Genomic DNA, 17,334 nt, shown 5'->3' on the forward strand with positions numbered 1-17,334 from the left:
GTTGAAATTAGCCAACAGTGGCTCACTATATGGAGCACTTAGACCTACAGGACCAAAATACACACAGGTTAATGCGTCAGTAATTAAAAATTCTGAAAGAAACCTTCCTTCACTATAACCACTTTTACTTTTCATACTTTTACACTGTACTGCTAATACTTATACACTTAGACTTAAACATTTTGAATACATGACTTTGACTTTTATCAAATTTCATGACTTTTTTTTTCCCTATTGCAATGGGGACAAGTGAGTAAACATAAAATTAACATGACAACGTGTTTTCAATGACCTGCACACATTTTGTAGGTATCAATATTTCATTGGGGTCACTTTGACCCAAAGCATTTTTAGTTGTACAAAATATATAAGAAATACCAACATTTTACACACATTTGATTTAGTTGTTTTGGATGACACTGAGGAACTAGAACATTAATAATCATCTGCTTTAGGGTTCCTCCCCTTACACAACCATACCTGTAATAGATAGTTCATATGAACTTTGGAAGGGAAAAACATGATTCCCACAAGAAATTTGATATATAAAGGAAAGGAGTTTATTTTTATTTAACAGTTTATGTAGGCAGTCATCAAGACATAATGTACCTGACACATAAACTTGGGTAACAGCTTTCATAATCAGTTTTTGGAGGTTTAAACTGCAGTTGATAAAAAAAAAAAAAGTAAAGTTGAAGGTAACAGATGTGTTAAAAGTTTGATGCACATGGGTGGAGGGGCAGGGGCAGGAGTTACACACACACACACACACACACACACACACACACACACACACACACACACACACACACACACACACACACACACACACACACACACACACAGGTCCCACTTCCTCTGATGCCACCTCTCTCCTGCACGTCCCTAGTGGAGAGGGCTCGCGCCGCAGCCCGAGCGCAGTTTCCTGTTGAGTTTCCCTGTTTCAGACGGACAGGAACTCCCTGCTCGACTTCTCTCCCCCGCCCATGATAATAACACCGACCGAGGGAAGATTCCTCTGCCTGTCGACTCACACACACGCAAAAAAAAAAATCTTGGATTGAAGACTTCCAAACCTTTTCTTCCCAAGCGCCAGCGGGATACGCATTCCTACTTCTGTTTATTAATGGCGCTGTAGGTTTTTATAAACGCCTTTTTTCCCCTCTGCTGAACCAACAACTCCGGGTGAGTAGCGTTGAAACTGATTGATCGCGAAGTTAGTTTCAAACTGGGTTTCCAACTAAAGCACGGGATGAAGTTGTGTGTCGTGTCCTTTGGGTGTTGCCTTCCCAGCGCCGCTTTGTTTCCACGGATTGTTTTTCTAACGAGTTTCTGTTTAAATTGTGTTTTATTTCACACGGACGCCAAAGCGGCTAGCTTGAGGAGGTTAATGGCTTGTTACAACGCAAAGCTGTTTGGCTGGCTCACACAGGCCCGAGTTGTGACTAATCTCAGGCCACGGCGCACAGGGTGGATATCCATGCCTGTTGCAGGGCAGGGCTTCCCTAAGCCTTTCATTTTTATTCCAGTCCTCAATAAACCGAGCTAAACAGATACACACACACCCGCCGTTTGATATGAAGGTGTCTCATCTGATCTGTGTTTGAAGTTGGCTGTGCTTTAATGCAAAATTGTGCAGGCATTGATAGATTTTATAAAGTGGAAGTTAGAGGAAAAGAGAGTTATAACCCCAGTAGGCATCTGTATGCTTTTTTTTTTTTTTTTTTTTTTTTTTTCCTTCAAACACGTCTCATCTCAATGGAGTGAGGAATGTGAGATATAACTAACCTGTGTGTCATTTTGCTGAGGTTCCCCGGTGCCCCTGCAGGTCCTCACACCTCAGTTTGGGAACCGCTGTAGTAGCGCAGCTGCTCTCAGGAATGTGACTGTATCCTCTGTCCAGTATCCAGTGTAATGCCGCACTCACTTCATAGTCATGTCACTGCAAATACTAGCTCAAAGCTTTGTGGAAAAAAAAAAAAAAATTAAGTTTAACTTCTTCTCCCCATCAGAAAACTGCCTCTCGTCATCTGGAAGTAGGTCTTAAAACGTCATTTTCTGTCACGTCAACATTTAAATTGGTAAAATTAATCTTCACAACAGCTGTTCACAATTACAATTACAACTCATATTGGGCAGTGTTTGTACATCAAGGAAGTGAAGCAGAAAGAAAGAACTTGCCACTTGAATTTATGTTTCAATCGGTGCAAACTCCAGCAACAGCTCTACTGGGAATCCTGAAAACCTGGAATCAGCCTTTGTGATCCAAAGAGGAGAGATTGCATCCCAAAAGTTTTGCCACTGCATCTTACATCCCCTCCTTCATTGTTAGTGTCCTGCCAGTGTTTAGTGTGCAAAAGATGAGCAAAAAAAAGAGGAGACAATGATAAGATAACTTTTACATACACAGCATATATACAGACCTCATGCATGGCTTTGAAAAGGAGCTTTTGTTTTGTTGTTATGTATTATATAGCACAATAGCATCAACGCTCAGGTAATAGAAATTTAGTTTTAATTTCATGATCTGTAGCTCATTCAAATAAAGTTTCCTCTTTTACTATTTAAAAAGGCAACAGAGCCACCTGAACATGAGAGTAGATGGAGTTTTGTCTGAGATTTGTGCAAAGCATTTGATCATGTGTTGAGACTTACATTTGTGTGAAGCTGTGAAATGTAAATTCAAGACGTGTATTTTTTAAAAGCGTTTGCCACTCTGTATGTCAGACTTTAGGTCATACTTCTGTAGTTTGAAACGGTGTTTACCTCTTTAGTGCAGTGCGCAGTGGGAAAATTACTATTCATAGGTATTAGTCATCACCCACCCACTACTGTAGTGAAAATAAAGAGGGTGTGACTGAAAAGCAGTTTCTCTTTGACAGGTTGGCATCGCGGGCAGTGAAGAAAACTGAGCAGAATCAAATCAATAGAAGTTAGGTAAAGGTATTCATTTTGATGATTAATAAGCTTTCTTGCCTTTCTTGAATTTCTTTATAATAGATTAAGGAAATCTTCTTACTGTTGTGGAGCAGCAGTATTGGTGTGGAGTTTTGGTACCCAACTGAGGAGTTTGGTGTATAGTGGAATATAGAGAGGTCAGAAAAATACTGTCCTGTAGCCTAAATGTTATTATCAAAAAGTGAAGTTGATTGAAATTTGTCTGCACTGACTTGTAGATTCCTTACCAGATTCACTCTGCTTTGTTAAGTAATGTTATTTCCTGCACCCCCCCTCCAAAATATCTGAAACATCAAGGCATTTTCACACTTTACTCAAGTGCTGCATCTACTGCTTCCTCTACAGCAGTACAGTTTTTTTTGGTGCGAGTTTCAGCTGGCGAAGGAGCATTTAGTGATCTCTGTTGCAGTTTTTTTTTATTTTCCTCTGTCATCTTGCTGCATTTTTCAGTTTAAAGAAATATAGGCTCTGCATTGCTTCCTCACCACCCCACAGCATGATGAACATGACATTATTGAAAACACCAACCGTGCTCTCGCTCACAAAGTTATGCATTTCAGTATACACAGGATACATAAAGAATATGTGGGAGTGTGATCAAGTGGCATGTTTATTTTTAGCAGCGCCTGACTATTCAAGTGACAAAAGGTTTTATCTTCTCGACCAGACATGAGAGAATACGGCATGATCATGTCACCGCTGATCTTTGTTTCCCCTTTTTAAAAAAAAAAAAAACAGGAGAATGTTTTATGACTGCTGTAACGTCACTGTATTTGCATAACTCACTGTTGTAATGCAAGTCAACCTCTAAACCTGCCAACGTGTGTGTGTATGTGCCACAGATGGCTACAGAGCATGCACATCCTGTCCTATAGAGAAACCTTGTGCCAGCTGAAGAGCAAGCCACTGGGTCATTCAAAAGGGATTTCAGAATCTGTAGATAGGCAAGACCTGACATGGAGCAAAAAGGCAGGCTCTTGACTGTGCTGCTGTGCTTGTCCTTTGCTTGGCACACCTTTAGTTTACCTGCTTGATGCTGGTCTAAGCTCCTTACGGTTTAATTATGGAGGGAGCTATCCAAACACACGGTGTACCACTTTAGCAGCAGCAGAGCAAACAGCCAACGTGCTGGCAGGCTAAATTAACACTTTGAGAAGCATGACTTCTCTCATTTGTGCAATGTCTGGCTTCTTCTGTTTACAAGAAGAAACAGTTCTAGACTTTGCAGTCTTAAGAGGAACTGTATACTACAGCAAAAGAAGTCAGGGTTCCTTTTTTATGTCATAGGTTCAATTTGTCTGCAGAGTCAAAGTAGAGCTACAGTCTAAATGGAAACCGTTCTTGCTGTGCTAACACTTTTTGTTTAAGTTCATTGATTCACTTTTATTTTCTGTCAATTTCCATATGAGCAGTTAACAAGCACAGATCTTTCAACATGCGAAACACTGTACTTGTCATCATTAATACATTTACTTTAATATATATCAGCTTCAAGTTTTATGTTTACAAGCTGAGTTTAGTTTTAACTTCTTCCCTTTCTCTGACTTTAACTTTGCATCACGTGCTGTCTCCTACAAGACCTTATGTGATTCATTCTTCCCTATTTAGTGTTTTGTAAGATGACTGATTTGCTGTCTGTTTAGGAGGCCACTTGACTGTGTATGGCACAACTTTTTTTTTTTTGGCAGCTATAAAAAGATTTACCAAATCATTATGAGAACTGGTCTTGACACTAAGTGTTTTACATGTCACTTCCCATTTGGCTTCCTTCTCCCATTTTAAAACAGTGTTTCATGATTTGAGGGAGCAATAGCCATTCCCCTTTTTTGTGGTGTGACATTTAAAATTCAGTTGTGGTAATTTCACAAGCAAAGACGAAAGTAAGCTTGAACTAATTGCTTTTTAGATTGCCTTTGATTCTGTGTTATATTGGTTTTCACAAGGTTTACAAATCTGTTAATTTTTGTCAAAGGTGTGCAGCTGTTCTTTACAGTGTGTGAATCAGGCCATTGTTTCTTTTAGCCTATGTGTTCTTAAATCCCAGTCTACCCTATGAGTTGTTCTTACTGTAATTTTTTATGTTTACTCATTAGTGTCCCTCAAATCCACTTGAAAATGTAACTAATCAGATTGGAAAATTGAAAAAAAAAAAAGTATCCTTGCCTTGTTCAGCAATTGAACTTTTGTAATCTGACTAATCCAACGATTAGGACTCAAGGTAATATTACTATCCCACACTATACCTTGCACTCTTAAATTTCAGAATCAAAAGGGCAGCTGCTCTTTGTAATTTGATGCATTTTATTGTAGACAATGCCCTACTTTGACTGTGTGTGCACGTTTCTTGAGCGCTGGTCACAACTGTGGGCTGCATGCCTGTGTCTGCCTCTCCTGTCCACTTCGCTCTGCAAGCTTCATATTAGCTGTATATTTAATCAAAAAGTATTTATGACTGAAATTTCCATATTGGCTGCTACAATAGATATATTTCTGCTGTGTGGAATTCCTCGACAACAGACTGTGACTTTTAGGGGGAAAAAAATCTTGAAACTGAGTAAATGCTAACGGTTAGAGTCAACCACCCAAAATTTTACGAGGCCTGAAAAATACATCATGCAGCCCTCCTCCATGTAACTGGTATGGACTTTCCTCCCTGTGCTCTCTGCCCTGCCTTGTGTATGTGCAGCAGAAGACTGCTGACCTCCTCTGACCCTCAGCATGTGCACACAGCCGCTGCCAGGCTTTTGTGTTGCTGGTTAGGGTCGCTGCGGATTGTTTGACTCACTGTCAATTCTGATTGCAATGGGTTTTTTGATTGTTCAATGTCAATGAAGTTCCCCAATCAGCAGTCAGCATTGGTGGCAGAATGCACACCAAAGCACGCCACAACAACTTTTGTGTGGCTGCACAAAGTATTAATCTATTTGAATCGAACCTTTTCCTGAGCTTTGTGTACATACTTGCTCGTGGCTCACTGCTGAACAGGAGACAGTATTAGCTATACTCATTTTAACAGCTTAATTTACATTAACGCTTTTATGCAGTTCATAAGATCAAACTTTAGTGATTCCCTTGAGGAAATTAGAGCAAATAGTAGCAGGAAAAATTTGACATATCATAAAAGAGGACCATACATATAAACATAAACAGGTGTCAATTCAAAACCTGTTAAGTAGAAAGATATGAGTGAAAATATGAGAATGCAGGGATTACAACATTAAAAAGGTGTGCAAAAAAAAACAGCCAAAAAACAATGAAATTGCAAGACATGCAAAAATGTGCTGTGCTGAAAATATGTCGGTAGCAAAAAAAAACCTGTCCACTTTATCAAATACATTCAAATCCTCAGTCGTAAATATGTGTGCAACATGCAGATTTGCATATGTGCATTATTACATTTCCACGTGAACAAATGTCCACATTGTTTTACCTAACTTACTTGTCATAGCTGCCACTGTACCTGTGCAAATATGTGTAAGCTACCCAAAAGTGACATTGTACCAGGCACAAGTGCATGGATTTATTTTTATTGTGACTATCAGAGTTAAACCACATTTAATAATGAAAAAGAAATGTCAAGATAGACATTTACAGGGCATATGAATATGAATATGGACCAGGATAGTTTGTTTTGACCACACAGGTCATCTGCTTGCACTGTTCAATCTGATCACACAAAAGAGTGTATAAGCAAAGCACCCCATGATGAAAATCCTAGGAGGTATGAGTGTGAGGTTAAGGGTGCTCCGTAGCTCAACATGGAGGGGGTGAGAGGTGTTGTTTGTTGAGGATGGAGTAGCTCTGCTTTGAGCTGCTGCCTCCAGGCTGTCCAGCTTCAGCCCAGTGACTGAGCCAGTTTGTTTATCCTGCCTGCCTCCCCTCCCCCCTGCTGCCTCCAAAGCAGACACACACAGCACATCACCACACAGCAGTGCGCTGGACATGACAGACGGATAAAACACGTTAAGTAGTCTGTGTATACACTGATCAACTTGAGCCTCCTCAAGGACACAATCTACTTTGACCTCTTGTGTAGTCAAGTGTGTAAGTTCTATTTCAAAAAATAAATCAGTGAGACACTTTGGTTTTTCTATCAATAAATGATTTATAGAACTAGTATAAGTAAAAGTAAAATCAAGCCAAAGCATATGTTAACAGCATATTACTTGATGTTAATTAGTGGTGTGTGTGTACTATTGTGTAGTCCAACTTCTCATCTTCCTTCTGCTGAGAAAGTGTTGATTAAAAGCGAAGTTGTCTGTAAATGGACTAACTAGCTATGTGGTTTTAATCTGTGCCTAATGTGGTGAATGAAAATGCAACATCTAGTTTATAGAGGTTACCATGGACCATCATTATTCTAAATGAGAGGCTGAATAGCTAAAATTCCCAACATGTTTTCTTATCAACCTTTTCAGCGGCATGACGTCCACGGTGACCTTAGAAGATGCCCTCTCCAATGTGGACCTGCTGGAGGAGCTCCCGCTCCCGGACCAGCAGCCTTGCATTGAGCCCCTCCCCTCCTCGCTCATATACCAGGTCAGTGCTGACGCCTGTATTTTTATTCTGTCCGAGCAATTGTGTACAGATGCTGATGAAGCATGCTTCCTCTTGAGCATGCACAGGTTTCACAGGGATGCTTCTGTGTTAGACATGTACCCCTTTTCATCTAAGGAAAAGGGTAAGGAAGATGCACTGACATATACTATTTCACTGCCTTTACTTATGTTGACTTCTAAACCTATTGACTTCCACTATGATATAGATTCAAGCCATTATTGAAAATTGAGGAACATCTAAGTCACTCTTCGGGACTCAGTAGATGTAACTTATATATTTCCATGTATGGAAAAGTCTTTGCTTTGTGCTGATGTCAGACATGTTACATATGGTGCAGATTTCACTATTGAGGAAATTCTTGGATCCACTGTGGTATCTTTTAGCTTTGTACATGCTTCATATCCATGACCAGTTTCAGTTTCTTTTCTGCATCATACTGTTCCATCTTCCCACAGCCCAACTTCAACACCAACTTCGAGGACCGCAATGCATTTGTCACTGGCATCGCCAGATACATCGAGCAGGCCACAGTCCATTCCAGCATGGTAAAGTTCGAACAGAGTTTTGTCTTTTGGAAATGGCTCCATTTGTTAAACGTGTCTTGTCAGCTCAGTAATGACTTGGGAAGAAAATGGTCACCCAAAGCAGGTCAGAGGCTTGTTGGAGAGGGGGATTGGTAAGGGATATTGTTTAATGAAGAGACTTGGTGTCCCACCAGAGCATTTTTCATTGTCCCGTAGGCAGCACATAGCATCCAGACCCAGCACTAGAGCTCCAGAATGGCTCGGGGACAAATGGGTGCTTTGGACCTTCTCTAACAGGGATAGTAGTGCTTTGTGTCTAATTAGTGAGGGGTAATTGCAGTTTTAGAGCTTGGGGTCTGAATCAAACAGCACTTTGTATGGAGGCAGGGCTGTCTTGAAAGCACCGAAGCACAACCCTGCCACACACTTAGAATAAATGACTCTCTTTTGAAGCAGTGGTGCGTGCATGCTTCAGTGTTAATGTACAAGTGTGTATATTGTTTGCATTTTTATTTTGCTAGTTTTGAGATGTTTATGTTGAGATGTTTGATGCTACAGCAAGCCTCAGTCATTTGTGTGATAACTAAGGAATTTGTTTCTTGTTTTAGAATGAGATGTTGGAGGAGGGACAGGAGTATGCTGTCATGCTCTACACATGGAGGAGCTGCTCACGTGCTATACCACAGGTAATCTGTTTTTCTGCTGCCATCTTGTGATTTGAAGTCTTTAATCATCTTATGTCCTAAAATCCAAATAAACACAAGCTAGGATTTTCATCGTGAAATGAACAAAAAAGCCTACCAAAAAAGAGCTTTCGCTTAGCCTTACTGTTCTCTGCTGTTCATCATTTGATTGAGTTTCATTCTTCTTCATCACTGTTTTAGGTGAAGTGCAATGAACAGCCCAATAGAGTTGAGATCTATGAGAAGACAGTGGAGGTCCTGGAGCCTGAAGTCACCAAACTGATGAATTTCATGTACTTCCAGGTACCATCATCCATTCTGTCACCAGTAACTATCTGTGACTTTGTCCTGTATGAATTTAAATCTTTAACCCTGTAATTCTCTCCTCATTTTCTATGTTAGCGCACAGCGATTGACCGTTTCTGCGGGGAGGTCCGCCGTCTGTGTCACGCAGAGCGCAGGAAAGACTTTGTATCTGAGGCATACTTGCTAACCCTTGGGAAGTTCATCAACATGTTTGCAGTGCTGGATGAGCTCAAGAACATGAAATGCAGTGTCAAGAATGATCACTCTGCTTACAAACGGTATTCAGACACAGAACACGATTAAAAGAAACTTCACTCAGTTTGGTGGCTACACCATGAAGTCATATGCGCTTATACTCAAGATTACAGACACTAGATGGCAGTGTTAGTCAGCATCACTGAGGACAGTTTTCTCTCTCCCTGCTTGAGTTGTATATGTTGGTTAGTAGGGGGAAAATGCTCATTTAACATATATGAATGACTGAAAGACTGCTGTTTCTCCTTCCTACAGAGCTGCCCAGTTCCTCAGAAAAATGTCCGAACCCTCATCCATTCAGGAGTCTCAGAACTTGTCCATGTTCCTAGCAAACCACAACAAAATCACCCAGGTTGGACAAATGTGCTTCATAAAAACCATTCTCACTATAAAATATTTTTTGGCAAGGGACTAATTTTCAGTATTTTCCAAGGAATTTTTAACAAAAATGTCAATGTTGATCCAGAGTCATTAGCAATTTTGTTAGAGTCATAGAGTGATATTCATTTACTTGCAACATTGTCATATTGCCTGACCACAATTAGTATATTTACCACTATTGAGCAGTGAGCAAACTTTTCAGATCCAGTCCAGAAATTAAAGTCTGGAAAAAGTATTTAATTTTGAAATATGTGTTGAAGGCATTTATGATTATCGGTATTACTATCTGTGTTTTAATCATCTGCACATCTTTCAGTCTTTGCAGCAACAGCTGGAAGTGATAAATGGATATGATGAGCTCCTGGCAGACATTGTCAACCTGTGCGTGGATTACTATGAGAACAAGATGTACCTCACTCCCAGTGAGAAGCACATGCTGCTCAAAGTAAGCTCACACTAGCAAACACAGGCTGTTCAGCAATATCGATTGCTTCTGTTTGATACTGGTCATCTTAAACTGCACAGTTGACAGTAAAAGACTTGCTATGCATAAATACTGTTCCATTTCCTAGGTAATGGGTTTTGGCTTGTATCTGATGGATGGGAACAACAGTAACATCTACAAACTAGATGCCAAGAAGAGAATTAACCTGACCAAGATTGACAAATTTTTCAAGGTATGGGTGATGTAGTGTGTACATACACGCTTTATTTGACACTGTGAACATTTTTTTTGCAGAGTTGTGTTAAAATTCACTTGAAAATGTTTAATTTACTACATAATTCCAGCAATGACCCTCACATTTAATGCATGATAGAAAATGTTCTTTTACATTTATAGACAACCAGACACTAGACTGTTTTTATGCGCAGCAAAGGAAAGGTACCACTAAGCTATACTGTGGACTTGATCATTACATTATGATATTTTTTTAGTTTGATGGCAGTTTGGGGGCTTTTGGCCTTTCATTAATTTTACCTCTTTTGGTCAGATAGTCAGTTTGGGCTGTGGTCTGAATAAATGGAGTGGTGCTACTGTAATCATCAATCATTGAAACAGTGGTTCTACATTTTTAGTTTATGTCCTGTATATTAAGATCCCCACATTTCTGATGTTCACAGCAACTGCAGGTGGTTCCTCTGTTTGGTGACATGCAGATCGAGCTCTCCAGGTACATCAAGACCAGTGCTCACTTTGAGGAGAACAAATCCAGGTGAGAGGACAATAGCCATTGATTTGCTCAGGACTGTTGTTTGAGCTCAGGGTATTGATAGATATTGTTAAATTAAACAGATGTTTTATCTAAAATTATGTTTTATACAAATTTTGGAAATAGAAAAGTAGAATGTATGACCTGGAGATGGAGTTCAAGTGTTTTGTAAGAAACATGAATATTCAGAGAATATCTCTAAATTCTATTGTTTTGGTTTTTTTACTGTGCATTGGGAAAATTACTAAACATGTCTTTGTGATCTGGAACCATTTAGGGAAGAACTCCTTCTTTCCTCTGGTTATGCCACCAATCAACAACAGATAACCTCAATGCTAGTGGATTTTTTTTAAAAATTAAATTTTAGAACCATCAGTTTCACATTAAGTTATACTTATGTCTTCATTATAAAACACTGGACCATGTAACAATAATAGTAATAGTAATTTGAACACAGAAACAAATATCAGGCTCAGAGTACAGTGTTTTTATTTGATCTTGACTTGCCTCATCTCAAAACCTAATAATATAACCCTTTTCATTTTCTTCTCTATAAATCCATGGGGTGTTTGTATTCCCGCCCTGCCTTTCTTTAGTCTCTTTACCTTTATTCTTTTCTTTGCCTCCCAGGTGGTCTTGCACATCTACATCCAGCAGCCCGCAGTACAATATCTGTGAGCAAATGATTCAGATCCGGGAGGATCACATGCGTTTCATCTCTGAGCTTGCTCGTTACAGCAACAGTGAGGTCAGTTTGCAAATCCAAAGTGGCAGAATTGATCTTTGATACTTCCAAATGAGGTACTTACCTGATGCATAATGTTCATCAGCGAGGTGTTAAAATATCTTGTAGAGAAGCAGATGCTTGTACTGCTGGATTTCCTCCAGAGTTCAGTTGTATATTACATGCACTCACTCAATGCAGTCTTGTGCTTTGGCCTTGACATCAGAATCTTCTGAGCATGTGAGCTTATTTAACACAAATGGTACTGTATATCCACCACCTGCTCCCACAGTCTGTTTCACAAGAACAGTCTGTTTGGACAAAAACAATCTCCCATATAACTCAGCCTCAAGGGCTGTCTCTTATGTGAGGGATAGTTGAATTCCCAGCGGTGATTTAATCAGCTTTTCAGCAGATGTCTTGCCACGGTGGATTTTCAGGGGTCAGAATTCAGTGCGATTTAGATGGAAATTTAACTGAGAGACTGATCAGAATCACTGATCCACTGAAAGCAGACACGTCTAGAATGGGTAATTACTTTTGCCGGACCTCTATATAGCAGTTTTCTCCTGAGTTTTCTATATTGCTAGTAATTTGTTTGTTATTGGGGTTTCATCAAGCCACTTGTAGCAACCAAGGATGTTATAACCGCACATAATGTAATATTTTAAATGTAATAAAAGCTCATGATATAATTATCAGCACATAATGTAGTAAAACCATGAGCACATAATGTAATAAATGTAATTTCTCATAGTGCAATAATTTATTTATTTAGCTTGGTTATACAAAACTGAAAAGTTAAAAAAAATGCATTTGTGCATTATCATTTTAAACAGGAAAGACTTGGATATCAAAATGTTTTTGGATATGCACAAATACTGCAATGTCAACCTTTTCAGTAAGGTGGATGAATGAATGAAAGAGGGAGGCTGTGTTCAAGCAGCTGAACAAGTAGGAGTGTGTGCAGCTGCATGTAAATGGACATATTATCGCAGTCTTTCTCTTCATCAGCCATGTAAACAGCTGCAGGAATATTGTCTTTTTTGGAAATAGGGTAAAAAAGGGAATATTTTGTGCATGTAAACGTAATCATTGACTCACTTTTTTTAAAAAAAAAAGTTTAAGAAGAAATTGTGGTGACATTTAACATTGCAAGGAATTATGCGGAACTTATTTACTGGAGCCTCCTACTGGTGACAGTGAAACATTGTCAAGAGACAGGGTTTTGCAAGCAGAGCTCTGCTTGTTGAGTAGAAATTGTTAAGTTCAGTAATTCAAGCTGCAGTCCAGCTTCCGCTAGGCTTGTCTAGTCTTGTTTAAAAGGGAGACTAGGGAGTTCTCCAATTATCGGAGCAAGACACAGCTTGGCCTTCCTTGGAAAGCTTATACCTGGATGCTGTAAAGAAGACTCCAGGAAGAATAAGGAGGAATAATGTGGATTCTGTCCTGGTTTTGGAACAGTGGACCGACTCTTCGTTCTAGCATGGATACTAGAGGGGTCATGGGAATTTGCCCAGGTGGTCTACATTTTGTGGAATTTGAGAAGGCTTACTGTGTCCCAAGAAGTGTCCTGTGGGGGGCTTCAGGAGTATGGGGTGCCAGGTGTACTGCTGCAAGCCATTTTGACCCTGTACAACAAGAGCGGGTGTTCAGCACTAAATTAAGCTTGTTCCCAATGAATGCTGGACTCCACCAAGGCTGTGCTTTGTCACAAACTCTGTTTGTGATTTTCATGGGCAGAATTTCAAGGTTCATTCGTGGATTTAAAGGTGGTATCCAGTGTTCTCGACCACTGACCTCAAGGTTGCATCTCTGCTTTTTGCAGATAATGTCAACCTATTGGCTTCCTTGAGCTGTGACCTGCAGCATGCATTAGGAGTGTGAAGCAATGGTTCTACATGGTTCTATGTAGCAAAAAGGTGGCTGGGTTTTTTCACTTTGGGAGTGATTTACTGCCCCAAGTGTAGGGTTTCACAGTGAGGGTAAAATGGAGTGGGAGATAGACGGATGGATTGGTGTGATGGCTTTAGTCATGCAGTCATTGTCCCAGACCATTGTAGTGAAGAGGAAGCTGAGCCTGAAGGCAGAGGTCTCAATTTACTCGTCAGTCTTCGTTCTAACCTTCACCTATGGTTGCAAGCTCTGGGTAATAACTGAAAAGTTGAGATTGTGGATACTGGAGTCTGAAATTAGCTTCCTCCACAGGGTGCCTGGGCTCCCCCTTAGGGAGAGGGTGAGGAGCTCAGAGTAGAGTTGCTGTTCCATATTGAAAGGTGCCAGTTGAGGTATTCAGGCATCTAGTTAGGATGCTTCCTTGGTACCTCCCTGTAGAGGTGCTCCAGGCATGTCCGAATAGGAGACCCCGGTGTGGACCCCAAAGATGCTAGGGGGCTGCATATCCCAGCTGGCCTGGGAATGCCTCAGGATCCCAATGGGGAGCTGGCACTTGTGGCTGGAGAAAATGATGTCTTGGCTGCCTTCCTCAGGCTGCTATCACCACAACTCAGTCCCAGATAAGCAGTGGATAATGGATGATCTGGATAAATATGTCAATAACAAAGCGCTTATAGGCTGTTCCTTCCAATTATCCCCCTCCAGGTTTCTCCATTATTTCCAATGGAAATAATAGAGAAACTTGTTGGAAACACTCATGTTAGAAATTTTCCAACATGAGTGCTGAAGTTTCCCAATAGAAAACCCAGTTGATACCTTCTCCAGGATACACCCAGAGTCTCTAAGAATACTTAATACTGACTGCTGTTGGCACATCCATGCCAACAGCAGTCAGTCTCCCCAACATGTAGTCATAGTGAAGTGACTCTTGTTGCTTGGGACAATCTCTAAAACAGGAGCCCCCAGATGTGGTCTTAAACAGTGAACTCCACACTTGCATGGCGCCGCTTGCCCTGAACTACAACATGTGCTGAATTGATAACACTACTCAAAAATGAAAAAAAAAAAAAAAAAAATCCAAAATTCATATTGTAATAATTACCCCATTACATTATGCGCGCATGGTTTTACTACATTATGTGAAGGTTATTACATTATAAACTGCCACAGCCTGATTAATAATTTTGTGATTGTTACACTTATTATTCTCATCTGGTTGGAGTGTTTGAATGTTTTACAATTTTGAATTCGCTTCTTCCTAAACATCACTGAAAATCTATAGCTTGTTTGGGGTGGGCATTCATTGTTATGTGGATGGTTAGGCCAATATAAAATACTATAATGATATTTGTGGGCATATGCAGTATTTTGTACAATGAAGAGACAGTATCGCAATCTTAAATTTTGTATATCAGCCAGGTTTACCGTATTTCCCCAATTAATTGCCCGGCTGCAAATAGCCACCTGGTTCTTTTAAACGCCTGGAGTCTGCACCCATTTTCCGTATTAAACGCCCACCTGAATAACCGCCGGGGCGATTATTTGCATTATACTGAGGTAAACCCAAAATAAGGCTATTCACCTTATTTTTGCAGAAGTAAACCATTAGCCGCACAATAACTGTGGAGTATGGGGGGCTAGCTAGCTAACGTTAGAAAAAAGGGTGTACCGTAATTTTAAATCGACCGACTGTAAATATGTTGGACAGTAACTGTCATCACAATAATGGCCTGGTGCAGGTCTGTGCAAAAATAAATAAAGGCCTGCAGCGAATAGCCGCCTGGTTCTTTTAAACGGCTGGGGTCCAAGTTGATTTTGTGTATTAAATGCCTGGGTGATTAATTGGGGAAATACGGTAGTTATCATATTGTAGAGACTGCCCTTTAAGGATTAAGCACATGGCATATGTTTTGTAATCTACTATTGGCTTATGAGTTTTGTAAAATATGCTCAGGGTAGGGGTCCCTTGCCCTGCCTCTAGATGATTGAGTTTTTCTCAGGTTTTTGGTGGTTCAGGAGTGTGTTCCTCTCTATCCATGTAGGTGGTGACTGGATCAGGGCGGCAGGAAGCTCAGAAGACAGACTCTGAGTACAGGAAGCTGTTTGACCTGGCCCTGCAGGGCATGCAGCTGCTCTCCCAGTGGAGTGCTCATGTCATGGAAGTGGTGAGGATAGCTTTTGACTGTCACAGAACATCACTGGGCACAAATAAACATACACAGTAATGCGTAGGGAAGAGCCAGATGATTTTTAAGGCTGTTAGTTGGAAAATAATAAATATTCCGTGATTAAAATAAGCTGCTAATAAACATTAATGCTATTTAAAGGATTTTTTAGTATTCTTTAGAAAAGACCTTACGTATAAGAGATAAATTCCTGACAGTATCTGTCAGTATGTATTTATTGTGCAGAATTCTTTGTCGCCACTATACAGGTTTGCAATAAAAATGAAGGAAAAATAGAAAGCAACATTTATGCCCAGAAATTAATCAGTGTTTAATTATAACAAAACTGTATATTTTTCCTTTCCTGTCTGAGCTGATTTTGACTGAGCATTCTGTAGATAAAAATGTCACCCCCTGCTAACGAGGATCAAGTATTCATCTGAGCTTTTGTAGAAAAGATGGAAAACTCATCAAACTTTTAGTTCCCAGAGTAACAAAGTAAGAACGTCATACTCTCTGATTCCTTAATGCTTTATGCTGTATTATTTTTGTCTGATCAAAATACTTTGTACCTTACTCTCCTTTCCCTACAGTACTCCTGGAAACTGGTGCACCCAACAGACAAGTACTCCAACAAGGAGTGCCCAGACAATGCAGAGGAGTACGAGAGAGCCACCAGATACAACTACACCAGCGAGGAGAAGTTTGCCCTTGTGGAGGTCATCTGTCTTAGACTTGTCAGCGTGTTGTTATAATGCTGCCACTCTGTGATGTTGTTAAATAGCACTGTCTTCTTACTACTTGAATATTGTACTTTATTTTACAGGTTATGGCCATGATAAAGGGCTTGCAGGTATTGATGGGACGAATGGAGAGTGTGTTCAATCATGCCATCCGCCACACCATCTACTCAGCCCTGCAAGACTTTGCTCAGGTCACTCTGCGTGACCCACTGCGCCAGGCAATCAAGAAGAAGAAGAACGTCATCCAGAGGTATCGACTACAGCACATTTAAGAATGAGCAAATTATTCATACTACTCATCCTCGTGCAAGATTGGATATTCAGGCTGTTAAAAGTAAAACTATTAATTTTATTACTCCTTGTTTGCCACACCACTGTGATTTTAAAAAGTAAAAATCAGACCCAGACCAATTTGTATGAGACTGCCACTCCTCTATGTATGAAAGCTATTAAACTTTGTCATGGTTTGATGAACATAATTTTCCCAATAAAATGAAGCAGAATTATAACTATGGAAAATTTTTTCCATAATCCATAGTACCTATCACCATCACATCTCAGCTGTTACACAGTTCCCATAGATACAGCCGCAAGATGGGTGAATGTACCTTTGGGTTCATTATCTTTTAGTCTGAATGTCTTGCTGTGATACCTCGAATTATAGCAGCATCGAGTTAAATCTTTTTCAAGTTTGTAAGAAATTGTGTTTGACATCTTTCTGTTGCTTATGTTAACCAGCAAGCAAAATAGATAGAAGTTACTGTATTCTCCTTTGACTACATTAAAGCAGCTGATCAGCCACGGAGCCAGACAGCATAGGTATAGGTACAAGTGCTAGTATACGATTTATATTACATGTCATATTTTATTAATATTGTATTATAATTATCTGTTTGTTTGTATCTGCATACATACATATAATTGTTGG

At 40.0% G+C, this 17,334-nt stretch overlaps 1 protein-coding gene across 1 annotated transcript in view; it reads left to right on the forward strand.

The window, feature by feature from the left end:
• The first annotated feature begins 940 nt into the window (after window positions 1–940).
• Window positions 941–17,334, forward strand: part of cyfip1 (cytoplasmic FMR1 interacting protein 1) — a 30,962-nt gene continuing 14,568 nt past the window's right edge. The window contains exons 1-14 of the mRNA XM_030050424.1: window positions 941–1,185; window positions 7,377–7,497; window positions 7,974–8,063; window positions 8,651–8,728; window positions 8,927–9,028; window positions 9,128–9,309; window positions 9,542–9,638; window positions 9,984–10,112; window positions 10,240–10,344; window positions 10,790–10,881; window positions 11,509–11,626; window positions 15,541–15,663; window positions 16,257–16,382; window positions 16,490–16,656. Of these exons, the coding sequence (XP_029906284.1) occupies window positions 7,381–7,497; window positions 7,974–8,063; window positions 8,651–8,728; window positions 8,927–9,028; window positions 9,128–9,309; window positions 9,542–9,638; window positions 9,984–10,112; window positions 10,240–10,344; window positions 10,790–10,881; window positions 11,509–11,626; window positions 15,541–15,663; window positions 16,257–16,382; window positions 16,490–16,656 (1,526 nt within the window). The 5' untranslated portion in view covers window positions 941–1,185; window positions 7,377–7,380. The remainder of the gene's footprint in view (window positions 1,186–7,376; window positions 7,498–7,973; window positions 8,064–8,650; window positions 8,729–8,926; window positions 9,029–9,127; window positions 9,310–9,541; window positions 9,639–9,983; window positions 10,113–10,239; window positions 10,345–10,789; window positions 10,882–11,508; window positions 11,627–15,540; window positions 15,664–16,256; window positions 16,383–16,489; window positions 16,657–17,334) is intronic.

Source organism: Myripristis murdjan, chromosome 4 (assembly GCF_902150065.1).
Source record: "Myripristis murdjan chromosome 4, fMyrMur1.1, whole genome shotgun sequence".
In the NCBI taxonomy this organism is placed as follows: Eukaryota; Metazoa; Chordata; class Actinopteri; order Holocentriformes; family Holocentridae; genus Myripristis; species Myripristis murdjan.